The following is a 23,247-nucleotide window of genomic DNA, read 5'->3' as shown; positions in this document are numbered from 1 at the left end:
AACAATTTTTTAACAATAACTGTTACCCAGACCTCTAGACTTACTTAATTTCAGTTCAAGTATTTATCAATGAACTTATTTAATTTTAAGTATAAAAGCAAAGAAAACAAAATATTATATATAAAATAAAGAAATTTCTTTTTGAAAATTTCAAAAGTGATAAAATTAAAAACGAAAAAAGAAAATTTTTGTATAAAATAATGGTAAAAATAAAATAAATTAAAACAAAATTATATATATATATTTTTTTTTTGTAATAATTTTATATTTTCTTTAATCAACAAATAAAAGTTCTCTTTTGTTTTTTAATAATAATAATATAATATAATTAAATTTAAAATATCTCACTGTAACCTTAAATTAATAATAAGAAATAAAAATATAATTATTATATATATATAGATATGAATTTAATTTAAACTAAATTATAAACTATAATTAATATAACTGATAATTAATAATTATTAATAATATATAAGTAAATTATGGTTTGTTTTTTTATTTATATAATAAAAAATTATAGGTAATTACAAAATTTAACCAATAAGTTTATTTTTGTTTTTTAATTTTGTATATTTTTTCATTTCTAATTAATTTAGTTTTATTTAAAATTTAAAACAAATTAAAAATTGTGTGAAAAATAAATGAAAAACAAAAAATCTTAATAAAAATGTACAAAGCGCCAAAAAAAAAAAATTAAAAAAGGCAGTAATTTTATTCTGAATTTTTTTTTTTGTTGTATTAAACTTAAATTAAATATTATTTTTATTTCGTTGTTTCAATTTTTATATATAAATTGATGATATTAAAAAAGGATTGTAATTTGAATATATTTTTATAATTATTAGATATTAAAAATTTATATTAATTTTATAAATTGTTGGTTGAGTTTTTTTTTTTTATTATTATTTTTTAATATCTAATTTTTACAAAATTTTTATTTAATTAATTAAATTTAATTAATTATTGTGATTCTCATTGTATTTAAATTTTATTTGTTTATTCTTTTCTCTCTATATAAAATTGTTATATTCAAAAAGAAGCAAAAAATTTTCAAATAAATTATTTTTTATTTTTCAAAAAAAAAAAACAAAAAAAAAGTATGATCTTATATTATTTATGAATTAATAAAATATTGGAAACAGGGCATTTTTATAGCAAATTGAATACAATTTTAAAAAATAATTAAAATTATTATATTGAACATTTTCTTATTAAATTAAATACATAATTACTGTGATTTTATTTTGTATAAATTATTTTTTTTTACAATAATATTAAATAAAATGAAATTATATATAGAAAATAAAAGGTTGAAAAGAAAAAAATAATTAATTTCTTATGTTATTGGCAGTGATTTTAACATTTATATAGTTAATTATAATAAGCCCTGTTTTTGTATATTGTAAATTGTTTTATTGCAATAATTATAAAAATTATAATTTATTATAATTATATATATATATATGTATAATATAAATATTAATAAAAAGTGCAATCAAAAATCATTGAATGGCCGGCAGTTTTATGTTTGTAATTATGATTTACATGTAAATATTTCAAAAAAAAAATTATTTTTATTTTTGATTGTTCATTCGGTTTGTCAAATTTGATTCGGTAAAAAATTTCAAGTTCTATAAAGATAAAATAAAAGAATTGAAAAAAAAAAAAAACAATATTCGAGTTTGATCATTTTTATAATTTATATAATATTATGTAAATATTAAAAATTATTGATTTTAAATTAATGTTAAATATTGCAAATAATATTTATAATAATAGGCAGTTTATGTTTTGCATGTTTGTTTTTTTATGCACATTATTAATAAAAGTTGAGACAAAGAACATAAATTAAACATAATAATAAAACAATATTTTAAATTATTGAAACTAATTAAATGATTCAAGAGAATTTTTAATGGAATAATTATGAATTTGTTTTCATAGATATAATTTATATAATATTAAGATGGGCATAGACAAGATAGTATAACAATAAATTGATAATAATTTTGATTGAAATTTTGAAGTTGTCAACATCAAATTTTGAAATGTCTACATGCAATTTAATATTTTTTTTTGTGTTTTAAATAAAATGAAAGCTTAACTCTTCGAAACCATATTCATAATAGAGTCTAAATTTTAAAAAAATTATAATTCCATACCATTTATTTAAATTATTCAAACTCAAATTCAAATTTTTATATTAAAAAAGCGTGTATACACATACGAAAAAAAATATTTATTATAAAATCATTTATTTATTTTTTTTTATTGCATTTATTATTAATAATTTTAGCTTCTCTTCATTATTATTTTATTATTAAATATTGTAATTTAATATGATTATTGCGTTTTTATTTTTTTTTTTTTGTTTTTATAAAATCCTTTTCTTTTTATCTAATTTTAATAAAATTCATTCTAAAATTTTTTATTTTTGTCAATTTTTTCTGTTAATTCATGTACAAAAAAAAAAATAATAATAATAATAACTTAAAATTATTTTATTTCAATTTTAATTTATTGTAATTTTTTTAAAAAAAAAATTAATTTATTCCTGATTTTATACAAAACTCATAGGTTTACATTTTAACTTCATTGATCTTTATTCAATTTCAATTTATTCATTTAAATTTAACAAAGAAGAAAAAAAATCTATATTATTAAAATAATATATATATATATTTTTTCCAATTTTAATTAATATTTAAAAGAATTTACATATAATTAATTAAAAAAAAAAAAAATAGTATGTTTATTTACAAATCAAATTAAAAAAAAATATATAGAATTAAAACTATAAAGAACATTTATAACATTTACAAAATTTTAAAACTACCATTATAATTATTATTTTATATATATATATATAGAAATTTATCTAATGAGCAAAGAAAATTTAAAAAATAAAACAATAATATAATATTATAAAACAAAAAAAGAGAATATTATAATTTAAAAAATATATATTTTTATATTAATATATTACTTATACAATTTTTATACATTTAAATACAAATTATATATATATATATATATAAAAAATTATATTATTAAAATAATTGCATATACATATAAATTAAGTAGATGAAAAATATTTTTCATTTGTTTTTTGTTTTTAATCACAATATAAAATATATGATTAAAATTATTTTTTATTATTAATTACAAATAAAAATAGTTAGGTATATTCTTAGAAATTTAAAAAAAAAAAAAAAGTAAATTTTAATTATAATAAAAGAAAAGAAAATTTTCAAATAAAATTAAAGTGGGCAGTGTTGGTGGTATTAAAAATAAAAATAATAACAAGAAAAAAAAAAATAAAATTTAAAATATTTTAATATTAATAGTTTCAAAAAATACAAAACATTATTAGTTATTTTTTTGTTCTTTAAATAATAATTATAGTATTTAAATTTAAAAATTAGAAATTTATTTGTTAAACTGCATTTTTCAACAATTTATGAAATTCAATTTTATTAAAATTACTTTGAAAATGAAAAAATAATACAAAATTATTAAATATTTTTATGATATTTAAATTTTTGAGTAATCTGGTTTTTGAAATTAAAGAAATTCAAATATTTCTTTATTATTTAATTGTTTATAATTATTTATTGCATTATAATTTTTTCCTCATTATTTAATTATTTTAATTTAATTAATTAATGATAATATTTAAATTTATTGTTTAATTGAAAAATCATTGAAATTGAAATTTAATGTTAAGATAAAATAATAATCAACGCGTATTTAATTATTTTTTGATGAATCAGAAAGTATTGTTAGAATTTATATAAATAATTTATTATGCTCTTTATAGTACAAAATTTTCTATGAGAATAAATTAATATTATGAAAAGAGTAAAATAATTGTGAATCAATTACATATAAAATAATAATTGTATATTATTTATTATACAAATACATAAAGATGTTGTATGCGATCATACCTATTATTATAATTATTCACAATTATTCACAATTATTCACAATAATTATAACATGTATAAAAAGCTATTCAAATAACTAATTAGAGTAGATCAAATTAAAATTCTAACAATTTTTATTAAATAACATTATTATTATTATTTTTTTTTTAAACTATATAATTAAAAACTGTAATGATGCAAAATTCAAAATAATTTTAATTTTAATTTTTTTTTGGAAAAATTTTGTTTCAATTAAATTTCTTTTTTTTTTTAATTATTAACTTTCATGTATACAATATAATTTGAAACCATTTAATATTAAAAATATAAAATATAATTATAGTATAAAGAATTTAAATATTAAAATTTTATATTTTAAAAGCCAAATCTTATGAGAGAAAAATTTGAACCAAAAAAAAAAAAATGTTTAAAATAATAAAAAAAAAAATAATATTAAATAATAATAAAAATATATTTAAATATTAAAAAATTATATAATTATTTATTTACATTTATATATATATATTTTTTTTGTTATATTGTAATATAATAGATAATTTTTATACACATATACAATCATATACATATTGATTTCAACATGAAAATAAATATTTTATCTAAATACTAAAAAATAGTTTTTTTTTTTAATTTATTATAATTTTTGTTAAATTTTTTTTATATTTTATTTATTTTTTTTTTTTAATTTGTTTTTGTTTTTAATATAGTAATTAAAATTTATATTAATTTAGTTTCTGATTTTTCTACAATTAAAAATTTTTTTGTTTTTAATTTTTTTTATTTTTTAAATTTAGATTTTTATTTTATTTATTAAATTTATTTTTTATTTTTAGAATTTTAACCAAGTTATACATATTCTTTTTTTTTTTTGTATTATTTTCTTTATATATATAATAATATAAAAAGCAGTTTTCTAATAATTAACTTATTATATAATTAATAATTAATAATAATATATAAATGTATTTATATATATAGAAATATTTAATTAATAATAATAATATTAATAATAATAATGATTTGTTTAAAAAATTTTTAAAAAAATTTAAAACAAATTTTATACATTTCACATAATTAAATTTTAATTTTTTAATAATTTTAAACTTGTATTTTTGTTTTTTAATTTTATTTCTTTTTGTAATTTAATTTAAATATATATAGATATATATATATATATATTTTGTAATATAATTAAACTAATTTTATAAAATATTTTGTACATATGAAAAAACTAGAGATATATATTTATATATTATTCATTTATTATGTATATATATATAAAAAAAAAAAACAAAAAAACAATTATATTAGCGAGGAAAAACTAAAAAATAATTTATTTATTTATTTTTTTTTTAAATTTTGTAATTTAAATTTAAAAAGCAGAAAATTTTACACTATTAATAAAAATTTTGTTTTTTTTTTCTTTTTTACACCAATTTTACATTAAAAAAAAAATTATATATGTATAATAATAATAATAATATTAAAAAAAGAGCCCTTTCATAAATTAAATAACAAAATAATAATTAAATTTTAATTTAATAAAAAAAAAAAAAATTTTTTTTTTAATAATAATTTATTTTTGAATTATTTTTGAATTCATTAATTTTTGTGTTGTTTCTCTTGTTTTGTTTTTCTTTGTTTTTTTCTTAAGTATCTCTAATTTTTCATTTGCTATTTTGTTTTTTATTTTTTATTTTTTTTTTTTGTAAAAATCAATTATTGATTATTATTTTTTGTTTTGTTTAAATTTCATTTATTACATAATTAATATTTATAATATATTTTAAATATAAATTTTACAAAAAAAAAAAAAAAAACATCTTTTTTCTTTGAATTCATTGAGGAAAAAGAATAATAATAATAATTAATCTATATTTAATCTTAAAATTTTTAATTTATTGCAACTCATCACTCGTTTGTTTCTTGTTTTTTGTTTTGTATTTTAGAAGAATTTTTGTTTTTTTTTGAATTTTTTAATTTTTAATATAAATATTCTTATATTTTCTTTACAATATATTTTTTATATAATTTTAATTAATTTCTTTAAAAAATAAAAAATTAAAAAAATTAATTAAAAAAAAAGAAAATAGAATATTGTTGTTTTTTGTTGTTGTTGTTGTAAAAATTAAAAATATTTTAATTATATTTTTGTTTTTAATTTTAAAAATCTTCTCTTAATATTTTTATTCATACAAGATTTTTTTTTGAGTGTATATAATATAGTTTTTTTTTTTTTAGTATTTTCATTTTAATTTATAATTTACATTAAGAAATTTTTAATTAGAATTTCTTATATTAAATTTCAATTTAATTAAAAAAAAATTTTTTTTTTTTTCTTTTTACGCATTCGAACAATCAATTTCGATTATATCTTTTGGTACATCAACAAATTGATAAACTAGCCTCTGTCCATCAACTTTAGCTAAAATACCACGTTGATAATAATAACGTAATGCACGTCCCATTGTTTCATAATTCATATCTGGTTTATTTTTATGCATACCCCATAGCCTTGATACAGCTTTTGAATCAACTAATTTAAATACACCTTTATCTCGATTTGTCCATTTAATAAAACGTGGACAATATTCACGATCTTGTAATAATTTTAATAAAAATTCCCATAAATATGTTGTAGAACCTTCACGACTTTTTCTTTTAACACCCATTTCAATTTTTGGTTTACGTGGTTTCTTTAATTTTCTACCAGGAAAACCTAAATCTAACATATATGATAGATCATCATTTGATGATGTTGCTGCTTGTATAACACTTTGATGTACAGCATGTAAACCAACTGGTAAACTAGGATGTCCATTATTATTACCACCAGTTAATGCATTTGTATGATGACCATTTGTTAAATGATGATGATGATGATGATGATGTTGTAAATGATGATGTAATGATGGATGTCCACTTCCACTATGTCCATTTTGATTATGTTGTGAATTAAGACCATTAATAAGACCACCACCATTACTACTATTATTACCATTACCACTACCAGAATTATTACTATTTAAACGTGGTTGATTTGGTGCAGAAAAATGTGATGCTGTTGTATAATTATTAAGTGAGCTTGTTGCATTATTACCGCTATTTGTATTACCACCAGACATCAACGGATAATAATTATCCGCTACTAAAATGATGAATAAAAAGAAAGACAAAACAAAAAATACGAAATTAATTAAATTAATAATAAATTAAAAATAAAATAAATATTAATATTGTAATAATTAAAATTGTCCTAATTGAATTATGTATTTACTTTAAAGAAATAACACTTCATTTTAAGAATGGAAAATGACATAAATCAATTTTCGAGACTCGAAACTTTGTTTCTCATAAAATTGTAATAACATAAGGTAAATAAACTAAAATTAGTCTAGAAAATTATAATTATGTTAAAAGAGGATTTTTAGAGAATTTAAAAATTTTTCTTTTAGGTGAAAGGTATATTATGCTAATTTCCCGCAAGATGGCTGAAGATTGTCGGTGTAGGGAAATAAATTAACATTCATTCTCTCTAAATATAAAAGTATATTGTTTCAGTCAAGAGCATGAAGAGGTCGTGGTTTAACATGGAATTTCGCAATAAACAAATTTGTAATTTTGTAAAAAGTAAAAAATATGACAAAATATTTATAAATATTTTTAATTGCATTATAATGATAATGCGTATAATCATTAATCTTTGAAATATACAATTAATTATAATAATAACTTATTAATTACGTTAAAATTTTTCACGCGCGAAAAACAAAAAAATAACAAAAAAATAAAAAGATAGAACAAAACAAAATAGAAAGCTTTTTTTTATTCTAGACTTCCTGCTCACATTTTTTTTTAATTTTCGGAAAAAAATTATTTGCAAAATTAATAAGGAAAAAACAGTATACAAATACAAATTATTGTTTTACTAACAAAAACGCTTATAAATTTGCTCCTACTGCTAATCGTTTTGCTTTCTCTTTTAATCTCATCTCTTTAATTCTAGTGTTTTCTGTCGTATATGTTAATTTTAAATTTTTAATTAAAAAAAAAAATCAAACAATTTTTTTCTTATTTAATAAGATTTGTAAAAGATACAAAAAAAATAGCTAATCAAAATACTATAGAATATAACAAAAAAAAACATGCAATATACATACATTGTATTGTGTGTATGTACACATACAGATGTATATATACATATATTATGTATATATATTGTATTAATAAAAAATGATCATTAATAGCGTGTTTATTAGTAAAAAAGAAAGAAAAAAAAAACGCGGTTTAAAGAATAAAGCTGATAAAAATATTTGTAAATAAAAAAAAAAAATTTTTTTTTTTTTTGGTAAAGAATCTAGTTATAAGCTTAGAAACTCTAAGATATTGAAGACAGATTTTAAGAAATAGTATGATGTTAGTAAATTAGTATGTAACGTAACTAAGAATCAGTTAGGTTAAAAGTGATCATTCGGACGGTAATCAAATTGAATAACGTAGAAAATTAACACTAATTGATTGTCAATTATTATTGCATTTGAAATTTAAAAATCATTTTGTAATTTACCCATTATATTATTGACATTCAATACTTGGCATAAAAGTGCTAAAATATCATAAAGTCTAAAATATGGTAATGCTGTACAAATAAAATCAAATTCAGATTAAAAATATATTCATGAATTCTACTTAAATATACAAAATTTTTGAAATTTTGAAAAACTAGTGTGTGTGTAGCTGACATGACCAATAGTTATTGCACTGGTCTTTTAACAGAAGGGTCTCGGATTCAAAGAACAGTCAGGTCACTATAAAAATTATATTCAATATTATATAAACTTCATAAACATTACATATAAAAATAAAAAATTAATATTAACTAATTGCCATATTTCAATAATATCCAATATTAAAAAAATACCAGTAATAACCTTAAATAATTTAATATAAAAACTATGGTAGGATCGTCACCTAAACTCAATGACGTAAGAAACTGGTTCATGTTTATCTACAATATCGTGTTAACCAGCGCTGAACTCCTACCAGAAGCGAAGTAGGAATTAAACAAAAAAAAAAATCTGTGTATCTATAATTTTAAATTTAAAATATTTTACATTTGTTAAATTCACGTCAACAGTTCTACTAAATTGGCAATGACAACACGTTTTTATAGTTTCCTGCAAAAAGCATTCTATTTTTGATGGTAGAGCTGATAGAAAAGATTTGCTATCATATCGACAACAAAAAAATTTTTTTCTGCTTTTATATTCATAACTTAAATTAGTAGAGAATATAAATCAAACTTTTTGACACCAGAATTTTTATGTTGTAAGCGCTGTATTAACAGTTCAATTGTCTTATTAGTTAAAACAGTGCAGTCATCTCGCAATCAGAAATGCAAAATCGAATTCAACCGTACTTATACTGCAATACCATGCACCCTATATATTTACAATATATGAGCTTTATATTTTAATATATCAAAGGTCTAATAATTATTATAATTGTAATAACAATTTATGGTAACTCTATTCTCCAATTTTAAAGTATTTTAATATTTAATTTGTAAATAAATCGAAAACGAGTATTAGAAATTTTAGATTCTCGATTTTATTTTCATAATAAAACTATTTCGATAATTTAAGTATTTTGGAAAACGCAGATTATATCGAATCATAATATCGAACTAAATTATATCGAAACATAATATCGAATTAATAAAAAAAATTTTCGGGCATTAATTTTAATTTGTTCCAACATTGTTTTGTAAAAATTAAATTGTACAGTGAGATTTAATGACATCTAATTGATTTAATTTTAAGAAAATTTAACAAAAAAAAAAATCTTATATTCTAAATAGAAAAATTAAAATTTTAATACCTATTAAAAAATAATTTTTCGCACGGATGTAAAAAATAATAAAAATTTAAAAAAAAAAGAAAAATAAGAAGAACACGACGGTTTTAGAATAAAGTTGATAAACATATTTATAAACATAAAAATGAAATGGGTGTCAATGAATTTTTGGTAGTTGGCCTTGAAATTTTTTTAGATTGGTTCAAAAATTATTTGATCACAAAAAAAAAAAATTTTTTTTTTTTTGGCATCTTTCTTCTATTTATTTTTAATAATATTCTATTTAAAATTTAAATGCAGCATTTTATTAATAAATAAAATGAAAATAAAATAGAAAAATAAAAAAGAAAAGAAAAAAAAATATAATTCTATTTTAATAAAATAGAATTATTCATTTATGTTTTCTTTTTTATCTCTATGCGTTTAAAAATTTGCTGTTTTTTTCCTTAATTACTTGTTAAATTTAATACATGTGCCTATTTGAAATACCTACAGGATTTATGGGCTATTTACTCTATAAAAAGCACAAAAAATGTTAATATTTAAAATAATAATTATTATTTTAAATAATAATGAAAAATTAAAATGATTTCCCTCGAAATTTGAATTATTAAACACCCTTATTAAATATTTACAACTAAGACAGTGTTATCAATTATTCAGTTACTACTATTCAAGAACTCTAATTGTGCTACTGATTCTTAAAAAAAAAAAACAAAATATTGTTTGAGCTCTTTTACTCACCATTACAATTAAAAGAATTAAAACTATCGTCGACTTCTAAAATGCAATAATACTGTATTAATATTCAATTCAGCTTATTACTTGCAAATGCTTAATTTCATATTACTGCATTTTGGAAACCGAGGTATGTATATTTGTAAATTAAATTTAATTATGGTTTTTTCTATTAATTTATAACTAAATTGAAATTTTAATAAAAAACTTAATAATAATTGAGTGTTCATTAAACGAGATACAGCAGATTTAAGCATTATAATTGTTGCATTTTGCAAAATCGAAAATTATTTACTTACGTATATATCGCTGAGATCGGAATTGTAATAATACTCGTATTAATATAGAATTCAGCTTATAAATACCAATTGCTGAATTGCGTATCGATATGGTATTATTAAAATTCCGATGTCAGGGTATATATAGGGTATGTATATATAAAATGCAATGCAATTAAATTATTCAATACAATCTTAACAATTCATATACATATATACTCCAATTATGTATATAAGATTTACGTATTAAATAATAATTATTGTTATATACATAAATAGTAAGTTAACAAGTTGACGTAATTCGAAAGTATAAAACAGAAAAAAATTCAAACAATTTTTCGAGATAAAAAAAAAAAAGAAACAACTTCTCTCTCTCTCTCTCTCTCTCTCTATTTCGCGTTCATGAAATTTATGACTTTATATGAGGTCAGTAAGTTAATTTTGCATTTTTTGTTTTCTTTTTCTAAGTAATTTGTTTTAATTTTTTTTAAATATTCTTTATAAATTTATTTAATCATAAATTGATTGTAATTTGATTTGTATTATTAAACCTAAATATGGCATTTTTTCTTTTATATTTTACGATTGGCGCTTGCAGATGGCCTTTTGCAAGAAACTCTTATTTTGCAATTTGTAGAAAATATCAACAAAATGAAAATTGTATAACAGTTTTTTGGATCAGATTAATATTTTGATATTATTCTCAGATTGCACCTATATGCATATTTCATACAGACTATAAATATAATTTTTCGTGCAGTAATTATAATTTGTCATTATACTGTCAGATATTTCGTGCAGTAATTGATTATTAAACGAATTATAAATTTAAATTTTGTATTAAAAATTTGAAATGACTTTTTAAGTATTAAAAATATTCATTGATTTTTCCATTTTACTAGTTTAGCTTAGTTTAGAGAAGGGAGGCGACAGCCCTAAAGCTGCCACCCAGTACTAGACCAGAAGAACCATTGGAGTCGCTCCACAGCACACATCATCCCCCTAAATCCATTGAAGTCCCGTGAAAACTTTATTTTACTAAGAATTTAAATTATGAAAAGAATTAAATAATCGCAGGTATTGTTCAGAAGGGAAAATAATTGTGATGTCTTCTATATATGAAAATTAGTATATAAGAAAAAGTACTTTCACTGCCTACCCAACTACTTACATATTTCATTTTTTTATTGAACAAGTACTAAGTAATTGAATACAATAATCTAAATGTGTTACTTTAACACTATAGCCAAGTGTATACTATTTTCATGTTCATACATATATACACTTACGTACATATACACTTATTTTTCTAATATTTCATTAAAAATAAAATGTTATACGTATTATACTTCGTTCTCTAGGATTTTTAAAATTTAAAAAAATGTAGAAACAGTACATTTGTCAGTAATGAAAATTGTGGGTGTTTAAAAAACATAAAATTTCAAATATTTAGACAGCATACTTCTCCATCCATATTATATACTTGCATATGTATGTATGTATAATTTAGGTAAATAATATGTGTATATGGAATTTACTTGTTCTTTTATTTAATTTATTTTCTCTTTTCAATTATTAGTAAGATTGTCATACATATTTTATAACATAATATTGTAGTTTAGTATAATTAAATGCATATAACATTATTTTATATCTCGATATGTGTATATTAAATATATGTGTTATAAAAATAATGTTATGTTATAAATTTTTTCGCAATGTATAACAATATACATGACATGCGTTCATTTTCCTTTTAAATTCATTCACTTCAAATGAGACTATAGAGAATCTATGATATTGTACGAGTATGTAGGTATGCTAGATGCTAATATTAAATTTTCTTCTTGTTGCACTGCACTTTTAAATATATATATATATATATTAGTATATGTACATATATAATTATTTGTATAAGAAGTTGAATAAGTGCTGCTACCTACATATTATTTTTTATAGAATAATTTGATTAACATTTTATAGAAAATATAAAAGATATAATCTTCTATACATAAATATATTTATATACATGAATGTATGTTCTATATATATATAGTGAATGTAAAATAATAAAATTGCATTATAAAAGTGTTTACATTTATACGTGCTTATGTTCAGTTGTATGTACATATATGCGTACATATGAGCTATATAATATAATTGAATATAGTTGTTAGAAAATAAAAAAAAAAGGGGTCAATGCAACCGTATGCCCTTCACATATTTTCTTGTTTGTGTTTTTTTTTTCTTTACAATTTGCTTTCTTATATATTTAAAAGTGTTATATTGTATTTATTTATATATATTTTAATATATTTAATTTTGCATTTTTATAATATTATAGATATTTTATTTTATTAGAGAGAAAAAAAAAATAAATAAATTGTGTTAGTAGACAAGAGTTAAGAATAAAAAGAAGAAAATAAAATAGAATTATTTAAAGATCTTATCGTACAAGATAAAAAAATATTTTTAAAATTTTAAAATTTAAAAAATAATTAAAAAATAAATTTAAATATTAAATAATATTTTTGATATTAAAGTGTTGCCGCCGCCCAAAATTTTATAAAATATTTCTAGTTCAACAAAAATAAAAAAAAAAAAATTCGTATGAAATCCGCCAGCAAGCAAAATTCAATAATGAAAAATAAAAAACAATAACAACAAAATTAAAAATATTTTAATTTTTAAAAATAAACTCAATTAAGTACACATGTACTTAGAAAATTTTGAGTAAAATTTTATACTACTCTACAGTATGTTTTTGGTATTTAATTTCCTTTAATATTTACGTCATACCGGTCCTTATATATGTATATTTTGTGAATTTGCATATATGTATGTAAACTAACTTCAGAATATTTATATGCATACATATATACACAAACATTACAAAACAATAATAATTATTCTGTTAATTATACTATTATTATCTAGTATATAACACTTACGTTTGCAAATTATTAAGGATTTCTTATATATACACATACACATACTTATGTACATATACATGCATTCGATATACACGACATATATGTACATTATATAACCAGGTATTACTAAAGTTTTAAATAATTTAATTATTATTAATTGAAAGTATTTAAGAAATGAAAGATTATTATAATTTGTTGTTTTTTCTTGTGTTTTCACCTTAAAATGACCTTTATATATTAAATAAAAACTCTTGTACAATATGATTTTCATTTCAGATTTTATATACATTTTCAAATTCATACTTATGTATACACACATAACATACATGCAGCGATTAACAAAATACTTAATGCATAGGAATGAAAATCATGAGATCTTAACAAACACCTACAGCTAGAATACCAATGATATTACATAAATCTTATATAAAGTGTTATACAGGATCGAGTATACTTTATATATATTGTATAATTATTTATATAGGAGATGTATGTTAGAGCTTCTGACGCGTTGATTTTAGAATTTTAATGCAAAGTTTTAAAATTTATTAGAAAAATTTTAAATTTTCAAAATTTTTATAATTATACTAAATTTTTTACTTTTATTATGTGTACTATATGTGTATGTAGTACTATTGTATTACATACTATATATGTATATAACTCGCAAAATGTAGTATACCTACTAGCTGCTCTAAACGACTAAATACTATTTGTATAACACATATGTAAATGGATGTGTACATACATTTACATATTTACCTTAAAATATTATAATTTTAAATCTCATTTTAATGCAAAAATATTCTTAAAGAACAACAACAGCAAAAAAAAAAAATTTATAATATTTTTTATACTTTATTTTCCTTTTTATTTTTTCACACATTCTCTAAATATTTTTCTGGTAAGTATAATTTAAATAAATTATAAAGAAACCTTAAATATGTATATATGTACATAAAAATACTAAGTATATTATTATTATTATATTATAATTTATTCTAAGAAGTAATACTTTAAGTGCCAAGTAAATGAAAAAAAGAAAATATTGAATATACTTTTAACCCTTTACTAAAATTTTGATTTAATGAAATTTTTCTTACTATTTAATTAATTGCATGTATACATAGGGACAAGAATATAATGTGCAGTACAAGTATTCATTTGAAATTTATGAAATCTGCATAAATATGCAATTTATAAATTTGCATAACTTTAGGCTTAGTAATATTTTTTTATTATTATTATTATTAGCCCCTGATCGTCTATCTTTATTTTACTCGAAAAATGAGAATAAAGTGAGTAACTATGATAGTACTTGTATGAAGTAATTTTCGAGTGAGAAGAATTATTTGGTATTGCGTATGTGGTTTTTGAAAATGAGACGTTCAGTTGATAATTTGAGAAAAAATGCAAAAATTCAATTGAAAAAAATGAGTAGTAATCTTATTGGAAAAGTGAAAATATCCATTAGAAAATACTAAAAATTCTGACTTGAAAGTGAATAAAAATTGAGTAAAAGAACGAAATACACAATCCGGCTGTTAAATTTGAGTGTCATTCATTCTTTTTTCACGTGTTATTAGTATCTAATTTCAAAAATTTCTTGTTTAACAATACGAAAATGACCGAAACATACGTAGTTATTTTCTCGAAAATTTGAATACTTTCCATTGCGAGAATCACACTTTCCTAAAAATTCACATATTATCTACATTCACTATGTCTTTTTACACTAGAGTGGGGGTGATGAATTACCCTATTTAAAGCAGTTAAATGTTAAATAATAGCAATATCTGTACTGAATGTACTTGCATACATTTGTACAGGAGAATATGGATACCATATTACACACAAATAAAATAGTATACTATTGTATAATAGTAGATACTTATAATAAAATTCTAATATACCTGATATACAAATGTATTTACGTTACGTATACGTTAAATAAACGCATTCATTGCGCTTCTTATTATAAAAAAATAACAATAAAAATTTTACAGACAATATCATTCTCTCTTGTATAAATTACAAACACACGATCTTTTTTACACACCTTGTACTAGACACACATACACACAATACATACAATGCAAACATATGTACAAACTTTCAAAGAAAAGAAAAATCAAAATACAAATATGTATGAAGAAAAGAAAAGAAAAGAAAAAAAAATTCTAAAAAGAAAATCACAAGGAAAACAAAAACAGAAAGTAAAAAGAACAGATCTCCACCATGACCTTCTATCGAACGATCACCCTAGAAATCCACTGACACCAACTGAAACAACTAATCGCGATGTTGTTTTTGTTTTTTCGCTTTTTTTTTCTGGTTGCTTTTTTTATTGTTATTTGGTTGTATTTTTTTTGCTTCTTTCTTGCAATTTTGTTTTTTTTTTTTTTTATCGCCGCAACGTTTAGATTTTTTTTATTTAATTTCTTAACATTTTTATATGCATAATATATTTGTATGTATGTATGTAAATATATTTTTATATTCTTATTCAATTTCGTTCTATTGTATGTATGTATGTATATTTGGGTGTGTGTGTACGAATGTAGTTATTTTGTGTTATGAATTTAGAATTGAGCAAGCATTTGAGTCAGAATAAAAAGAAAACAAAAGCAACAGAGAGAAAACAAAATAGAAATGATAATCCAAGAGAAGCGCCAAACATGGAAAAATATAGAAATTGATAGGGAAGGAGGGGAAGGGGAGTGGAAGAGTGAATGTTGTAATTTTGAATTTTTTTTTATTTATTTACAAAAAAATTTTGTTTTTTTGTAAAAAAAAAGTTAGAGTTTTAAATGCAAATAATATGCAAACGAAATACGTAAGAAAATTTCTAAATACTTGTGAATTTTGTAATACATACATATGTATGTACATACGCATACGTATTAACGTATAATATTATATGTATGTAAATCAATGAGTTTACAATATACAATTTGGTTTCTTTAAATGTTATAAAATGAAGTTTTTCATTGAAAAATTATAATTGTTAAGAGTGTGAACATGAAATAATTTTGGTACTAACGTGTATGTATGCTTGTATGTAGGAAGCAGTAGAATTCGTAGACCCAAAAACACATGGAGAAGAACAATAATAAGCGATATAAGCAAAGAAAAACATGAGAACAAGTCAAGAACCTGGCCCAAAATAGAGACAGATGGAGTGCCTTTGTTGAGATTCTATATGCCCCTAACAAGGAGTTCATAAAGGAAATAAAAATATATGTAGATATGTAAGACCATACATTATAATTATTTAATGTTAATTACACATAATATACAAATAAATTAGAATAAAATGTAATATTTAAATTATAATTAATATCATGTCATACTCCTAGCTTTTTGTATATTTAACATATAAATTCGTCTTAGTACATGTTATAGTAGGATGAATTTGTCTACGAATCCCTACAAGAATTATAAGCAAGTATTTTACAAAAATTATGCAATACTTATATTGACTGCATGGTTTAAATTATAATTTCTACAGGTTCTCATGTTATGTATACGCCTGTGCGGTCAGAACTAAATCTTTATATGTACAAGAATGAAAATTTTATACAAAAAATGAAAATGTGCAACGAAATGTCTTTCTTCTTTCTTCTACTAACTTTCCTTTTCCTTATTTCATTTTGAAGGCATCTAGTTATGCACTTAATATTTCATCCATGTTTATATATATATATATGCATTTATATCCTTATTATTACTTGTACACATACATATTTATATATTCTGTATATATATTCTTTACCCAAATATAAATTTATGCAGAATATATGTATGTAATTGCATACGAGTATAACAATAATGTATTTTTTATGATCTCTTCCTACAACTTCTCTAAAATAATAATGTGTATGAATGTATGGTATGTATGTATGTATATACAAATGTTCTGTATACATATAAATGCACATTTTAATCCTCCTTTAAAAACTAAGAAAAATAAGGTACATATATAATAAAAAAAAAACTCAATATCCCAAAGTTGAAAATCCTTGAATTATTCTTGCGCATTCTATGGATTCAAAAGAACATACAACCAGCAACATTAAAACTAATTGTAATTTAAAGACATTAGGTGTACATATAAGTATGTATATATGTGTATTATATAGATGTGTAGAGGTACACGTACTATTTATATTATTTGGATTATGTTTCTTCAAATAAAGGTAGAAGGCGAAAAGGTACTTAATATCTATTGGTAATGATAGTAAACTAGTAACAAGAAGAAGAAGAAGAAGAAGAAGAAGAAGAAAAAAATAGAGTAAATAATTTTCATTTCTTTTGTTTCTTTAACAAAAATCTTTTCCTATTCTTTAAAGTTAAGGGTTCTTTTACTGTATAACTACACTGTACACAGATATTATATGAGTTGTGAGTACTTCCACTTGATTGGTAAGTTGAGTTGAAAGAAAAAAAAAATTTAGAAGAGGAAGGGATTTTTTTTTTTCTAGAAAATGAAAACCATTTTTTGTTCCTTTTTCTTTAATCTTTCATTTTGTTACTCTGGTGCGGAGTTCTTGTTTTTTAGTTTTTTTGGTTTTGATTTTGAAGGTTTTGAAAAATATTTATTTTTATGTTTTACAAACATACTAACCAAGAGTAATCGATTTTGTTTGATTTTTTCTTTTAGTTTACTAAAAATTTCAGAAAAAAAATTGAAATGCATTTAAGGGTCTAGGGTTCGGGTTTCTTCTACAATTATTTCTGCTATTTTTAATAGACGGATTGAATTAATTAATAAATTTGTAGCTTTGTATTTTATTTAATTATGAAAATAAAATTAAGATTAATTAGAATAATTAGAAATAATTAAAAAAAAAATATTTTAGAGATTTTGTTTTTATAAATTGTTAAATAATTTTTTTTTTTTTTTCAAAATAATTCCATATATCGTGAGATTAATGCTACAACTAAATAACTTACAATTATTGGTTTAGAAATATTGACTTTACAAAATTTAGTAATAACCATATAATATTTATTATGGCAATATTTAAGAACAACTTGGTCGCAGATGAAAGAGCATTCGATTTTATGACGTCTAGTTTAATTATCTAAAAATATGAAATTTTCGAGTTATCTAGTTTTAGCAATAACCTTACGATATGAATATAATTTATGACATGATTAATATTGTGAATTAATACAAAGGTTGGAAGCTATTGAAGTGAATAATTATTTAAGAAGCTCGAATATTGTAAGAAAAAGTATATGAAATTAAACAATGTAATTAATTATTAATATTGCTCTGATCATTAAATTCAATTTTATTGCTGTTAGAATTCTACATACAATATTTCCTATACGATCAAGACTTTATAACATTTATTTAATATCGTATACTGTCGCCATGCCCCCTAAACCACATATAATAATTATTTCAAGAAAAAAAAAACTAAAATATTTTTAATTTTAATCACATATGGAATTTTATTTCCATATAGTAATTATGTATGTATGTATGTATATGTACTATCATATTCAAAAATAGAATGAATTTTGATTAATCATAAAAAATTTTTTTAGAAATTCCAAATATCTACATAATTAAATTTAAAATAAGAAAATTAAAATTGTTCAAATTTCAAAAAAAAAAAAAAAAAATAATGATTTTTCCATAATATTTTGAATGAATTGCATTTATTTTCAATTTTTAAAATATGCACGTAAAAATATACATATGTGGTATAACACACTCACACTTACTTATTCATAAATTTCATTTTCATTATAATTGCTAATTTTTACATATAAATTTTAAGTATTTGTACATAAGACTCCGAATTCCAAATTTTTTAAAAATTGGAAAAAAATTTTTTGAATTTTTAAAAATCAAATAGAATTTTTGTTATACGTATAACATTAATGAACTGGTAAAATGATTTCAATTAAATAAATTGAAATTCCAAATTAAATTAAAAAATAATTTTGTAAAGCTTATGCACGTAGGATAATGAAAATTTTGATTAGAGTTTGACATAATACTCTCGAAAGGTATTTAATATAGTAAAATTTCGAATCGTGCATAGCATATTTGTCGAACTGCCTTCTGAGAAACGTACCCTCATACAAAAAATCTGCCCTTTCAGCAACATACCCGACAATTATTATTTGACGACAATTATGTCCATTAATTTATAATTATAAATAAATTATATATAGCCATACATATATAACGGTTATAATATATTTACGCACATACTTACACATACATACACACATAATTTTTACATATATATGCTTTTTGAAAAAAAAATATGTATATTTATAGAAACCCTTTAAAAGCATAATACCAAACAGCAAATCACCATATTTTTATTCATTATTATTATGTATAACTAAGAATAAAGAATAGCCCACTCAGAAAAAAGTAAATGTGATTATGAAAAAAAATTAAAAATTAAAAATAAAAATAGTAGCCAGAAATGTACAAATTTTGATTTTAATATGGTGTTTGTGTGATACATTCAAATATTTATGAGCCATTTAGAATATATTTAAAAAAAAAAATTAATAATAAAAAATTTATTTTTAATATACACAAATATAAATAAAAGACAAAAAAAAACAAGAAACCAAACCGAATAAAAAATAACCAAAAAATCGCGAATAAAAAAAATGGCAATTTTAATAATGAACTTCCTTGACACCGTCTAATTTTCGTAAGCAACAAAAAATAAAACAAGAAAGCAAAAAATTCTAAATTCTGAAATTGTGTGAATTATTATAGGAAAATTTAGGTGACTTATGGCGGGCGCACTGTGCGTTTTTTTTTTTCTCTTATATTTTATTTTCTATTTTTTTCTCTTTTGATTATTTAAATTTTTTTTTTCTATATTTGTTGTTGTTTATTCAATATTTGTTGCCTTTAGTGTAGATATAGTGACATCAATTATTGCACTAGAGTTTAAAAAAAAAAATATTCTAACATTAGATATGAATGTAGGTAGGGTAAGTATATGTACAAGTAGATATGCCGACAGTGTTATCGTTGTCATTTTAATTCTCTTCTTTGTGTTTTTTAGAATGGGAGTGAAATCAAAATAAAGACGAGAAAATCAAGACTAAAGATAAGATTATATAATTTCGGCGATATTAAAAAAAAAACAACACAATATTTAAAGAAATTTTTTTTTTCTTAAAATAGAGAATTACCACGTGATTTAAACCGTATGCATAAATTATTGTTGTTTTCTTCAGAAATTCTTCTATAATTTATTATAGTTTTTTTTTTTTTTGTTTTCCTGTTCTTCTCTTCTTTTTTTTTTAATAATTTATATTTTTTTGTACATGAAAAAAATAGTAAAGAATATTTTCAGGTATTTTTGCTTTGACAATAAATTATAAGTGGTAAAAGAAATTGAAAACAAAAAAACAATTGGTACTTCTAATTGTACCCCAAAAATACAAAATATTGTGAGTGTTCTTTTTTTGACATTTTATGTTTTTGTTTTTGTAATTTTAAATAAATTTTAATTGTTATTAATGATCAGGATCCTGTTTTACTCTTTTGCAAAACAGTTAAGTTTGTTTTTCTGAATAAAATCTTAACAAAAGGACAGAACAACAAATTAATTGTCAACAAAATGACTGATCAAAATTTTTGACAGTCATTTCTTTTTGTTTTGACAATTTTGTATTGATGACGTAAAAATTTTGTTTTGATATTTTGTATATAAGCTTCTTTTAAGAAGCTTTTCTATAACTTGTTTTAAATTTTAAAATTTATAATTTAAATAAAATAATTTGGTTAAGTCAATTTTATATTTAGAATTTACATAAAGTATTTATATGATTGAATTAGATTGAGTATATTAGAAAAGAAAATATTTTGAAATTTTTTCACATTTTTTTTTTCATATTTTAATAATAATGAATTTTGATTTGAATGTAAAAATATTTATGGTAATTGTGTGAATTATTTAAAAAAATTTATGGTTTTTCAGAATGTTTGGAATCAATTTTTCCTTAAAATATTTATAATGTCTTATTGCTTTGCCCGATTAAAATTAATATTTAGAATAAATGTAGGTTTGTTTACATCGTAAAATAAATTGAAATGAACCCAAAGCTCATTTAATCGTGTATATTGTTGGGCTTTCATTTACAGTTAAAAAATTCAATTACGTTTTCATAAAAAATTGATTTTTTTTATACATTTACGTATACATATCAAAATAATTGTAAAGCTCCAAAATAATTTAAGAAAACCAAATAATTATCAAACAATTTTATGCTTTCAAATTTCTTATATAAACAGTTATCTAACAATATTATGCAATTAGATCTAATTGAAGTGTTTCTATTTATGTATTTTGAGTATAATTAAATGTGAAAATTAATTAAAGAAATGCCTAAATCTGTATTAAAGCTCAAAGTAGCTCAAATATTGGATTACATTTGAAAAAGAATGACATTTTAATTAAAAAGATTTATAGTAATGAAGTACAATTGTATACTGTTTTATATTTATAAAAACGAGGTTGCCATATGTGCGTTATTTGATAATATAATTAATACAAAATTGTCAGGAATTTGATGAAAACACTTAACACCACCATTATTATTGACAGAGGTGAATGTGAATGAATATTGCCATCTAAAGGTATGAAAGTTATTTTAAAAAAAAAAATATTGAAATAATTTTATTTATGAATTTATTTTCTCTTCTTAGGTACGACTATATAATACAAGTATTTAATATTTGAGGAGAAATCTTTTGACAAATCAAATCAGAATAACAATGTACGTCAAAGGATTAAGTAAATTTCCTAATTTTCCATTTGTCTCAAATAAATTTTAAAAATTTGCTAAATTATAAGTAAATGATTAACTATAATTACAGAAATCTTCACAAAATTATACTATATCCATTAGGTATAGCAAACAAGCCTTTTTTTTTTGAAATTTTAAAATTTTCTGTAAGAATTTTTTTTCTTTAAAGATCTTTGTCATTAATAATCAAAACAGAGGACAATACAAAAAAAACAGGCTGTTTATAAAGAATCAAAATGAAATAAAACAAAAAATTCATCTTTGTACAAATATTTATGTAAGTATATATGTACATATGTATATAAAATGGTTGTAAATACAAAATGAAATGTAAATATGTAAAAATGATTATATCACCACTTTCGTTTATTCTTGTGTATGTGTGCATAAGGCGGAAATCACCTATCGTCTACACAAAAAAAAAAAAAATAAGAAAACAACCCGAAAAAACAAAAGAAAGAACAGACAAAATAAATAAATAAATAAATTGACATGATGTAATATTGATGTCAGTACAATAAAAAAATAAAAATAATAAAAAAGAAAATAAAAAATTAAAAAAATGGAAAAGAAACCAAAGAAAACACAGTCAGAAAGCGTTATAAAAAAAAAAGTAAACATTAAGTAGAATAAAAAAGAACAATAAAAAAACGCGAGGATTGTTTTTTTTTTCTCTTCTTTCTT

At 20.0% G+C, this 23,247-nt stretch overlaps 1 protein-coding gene across 1 annotated transcript in view; it reads right to left on the bottom strand.

The window, feature by feature from the left end:
• Nucleotides 1–6,252: 6,252 nt before the first annotated feature.
• LOC129612521 (ecdysone-induced protein 74EF-like) overlaps nt 6,253–23,247 on the bottom strand; it is a 128,938-nt gene continuing 111,943 nt past the window's right edge. Inside the window, exon 4 of the mRNA XM_055526170.1 lies at nt 6,253–7,098. Within this exon, the coding sequence (XP_055382145.1) occupies nt 6,293–7,098 (806 nt within the window). The 3' untranslated portion in view covers nt 6,253–6,292. The remainder of the gene's footprint in view (nt 7,099–23,247) is intronic.

Source organism: Condylostylus longicornis, unplaced genomic scaffold, assembly GCF_029603195.1.
Source record: "Condylostylus longicornis isolate FDR11 unplaced genomic scaffold, ASM2960319v2 ptg000074l, whole genome shotgun sequence".
In the NCBI taxonomy this organism is placed as follows: Eukaryota; Metazoa; Arthropoda; class Insecta; order Diptera; family Dolichopodidae; genus Condylostylus; species Condylostylus longicornis.
The sequence above is the reverse complement of the archived record's forward strand: the minus strand, read 5'-3'. Positions and strand labels throughout refer to the sequence as shown.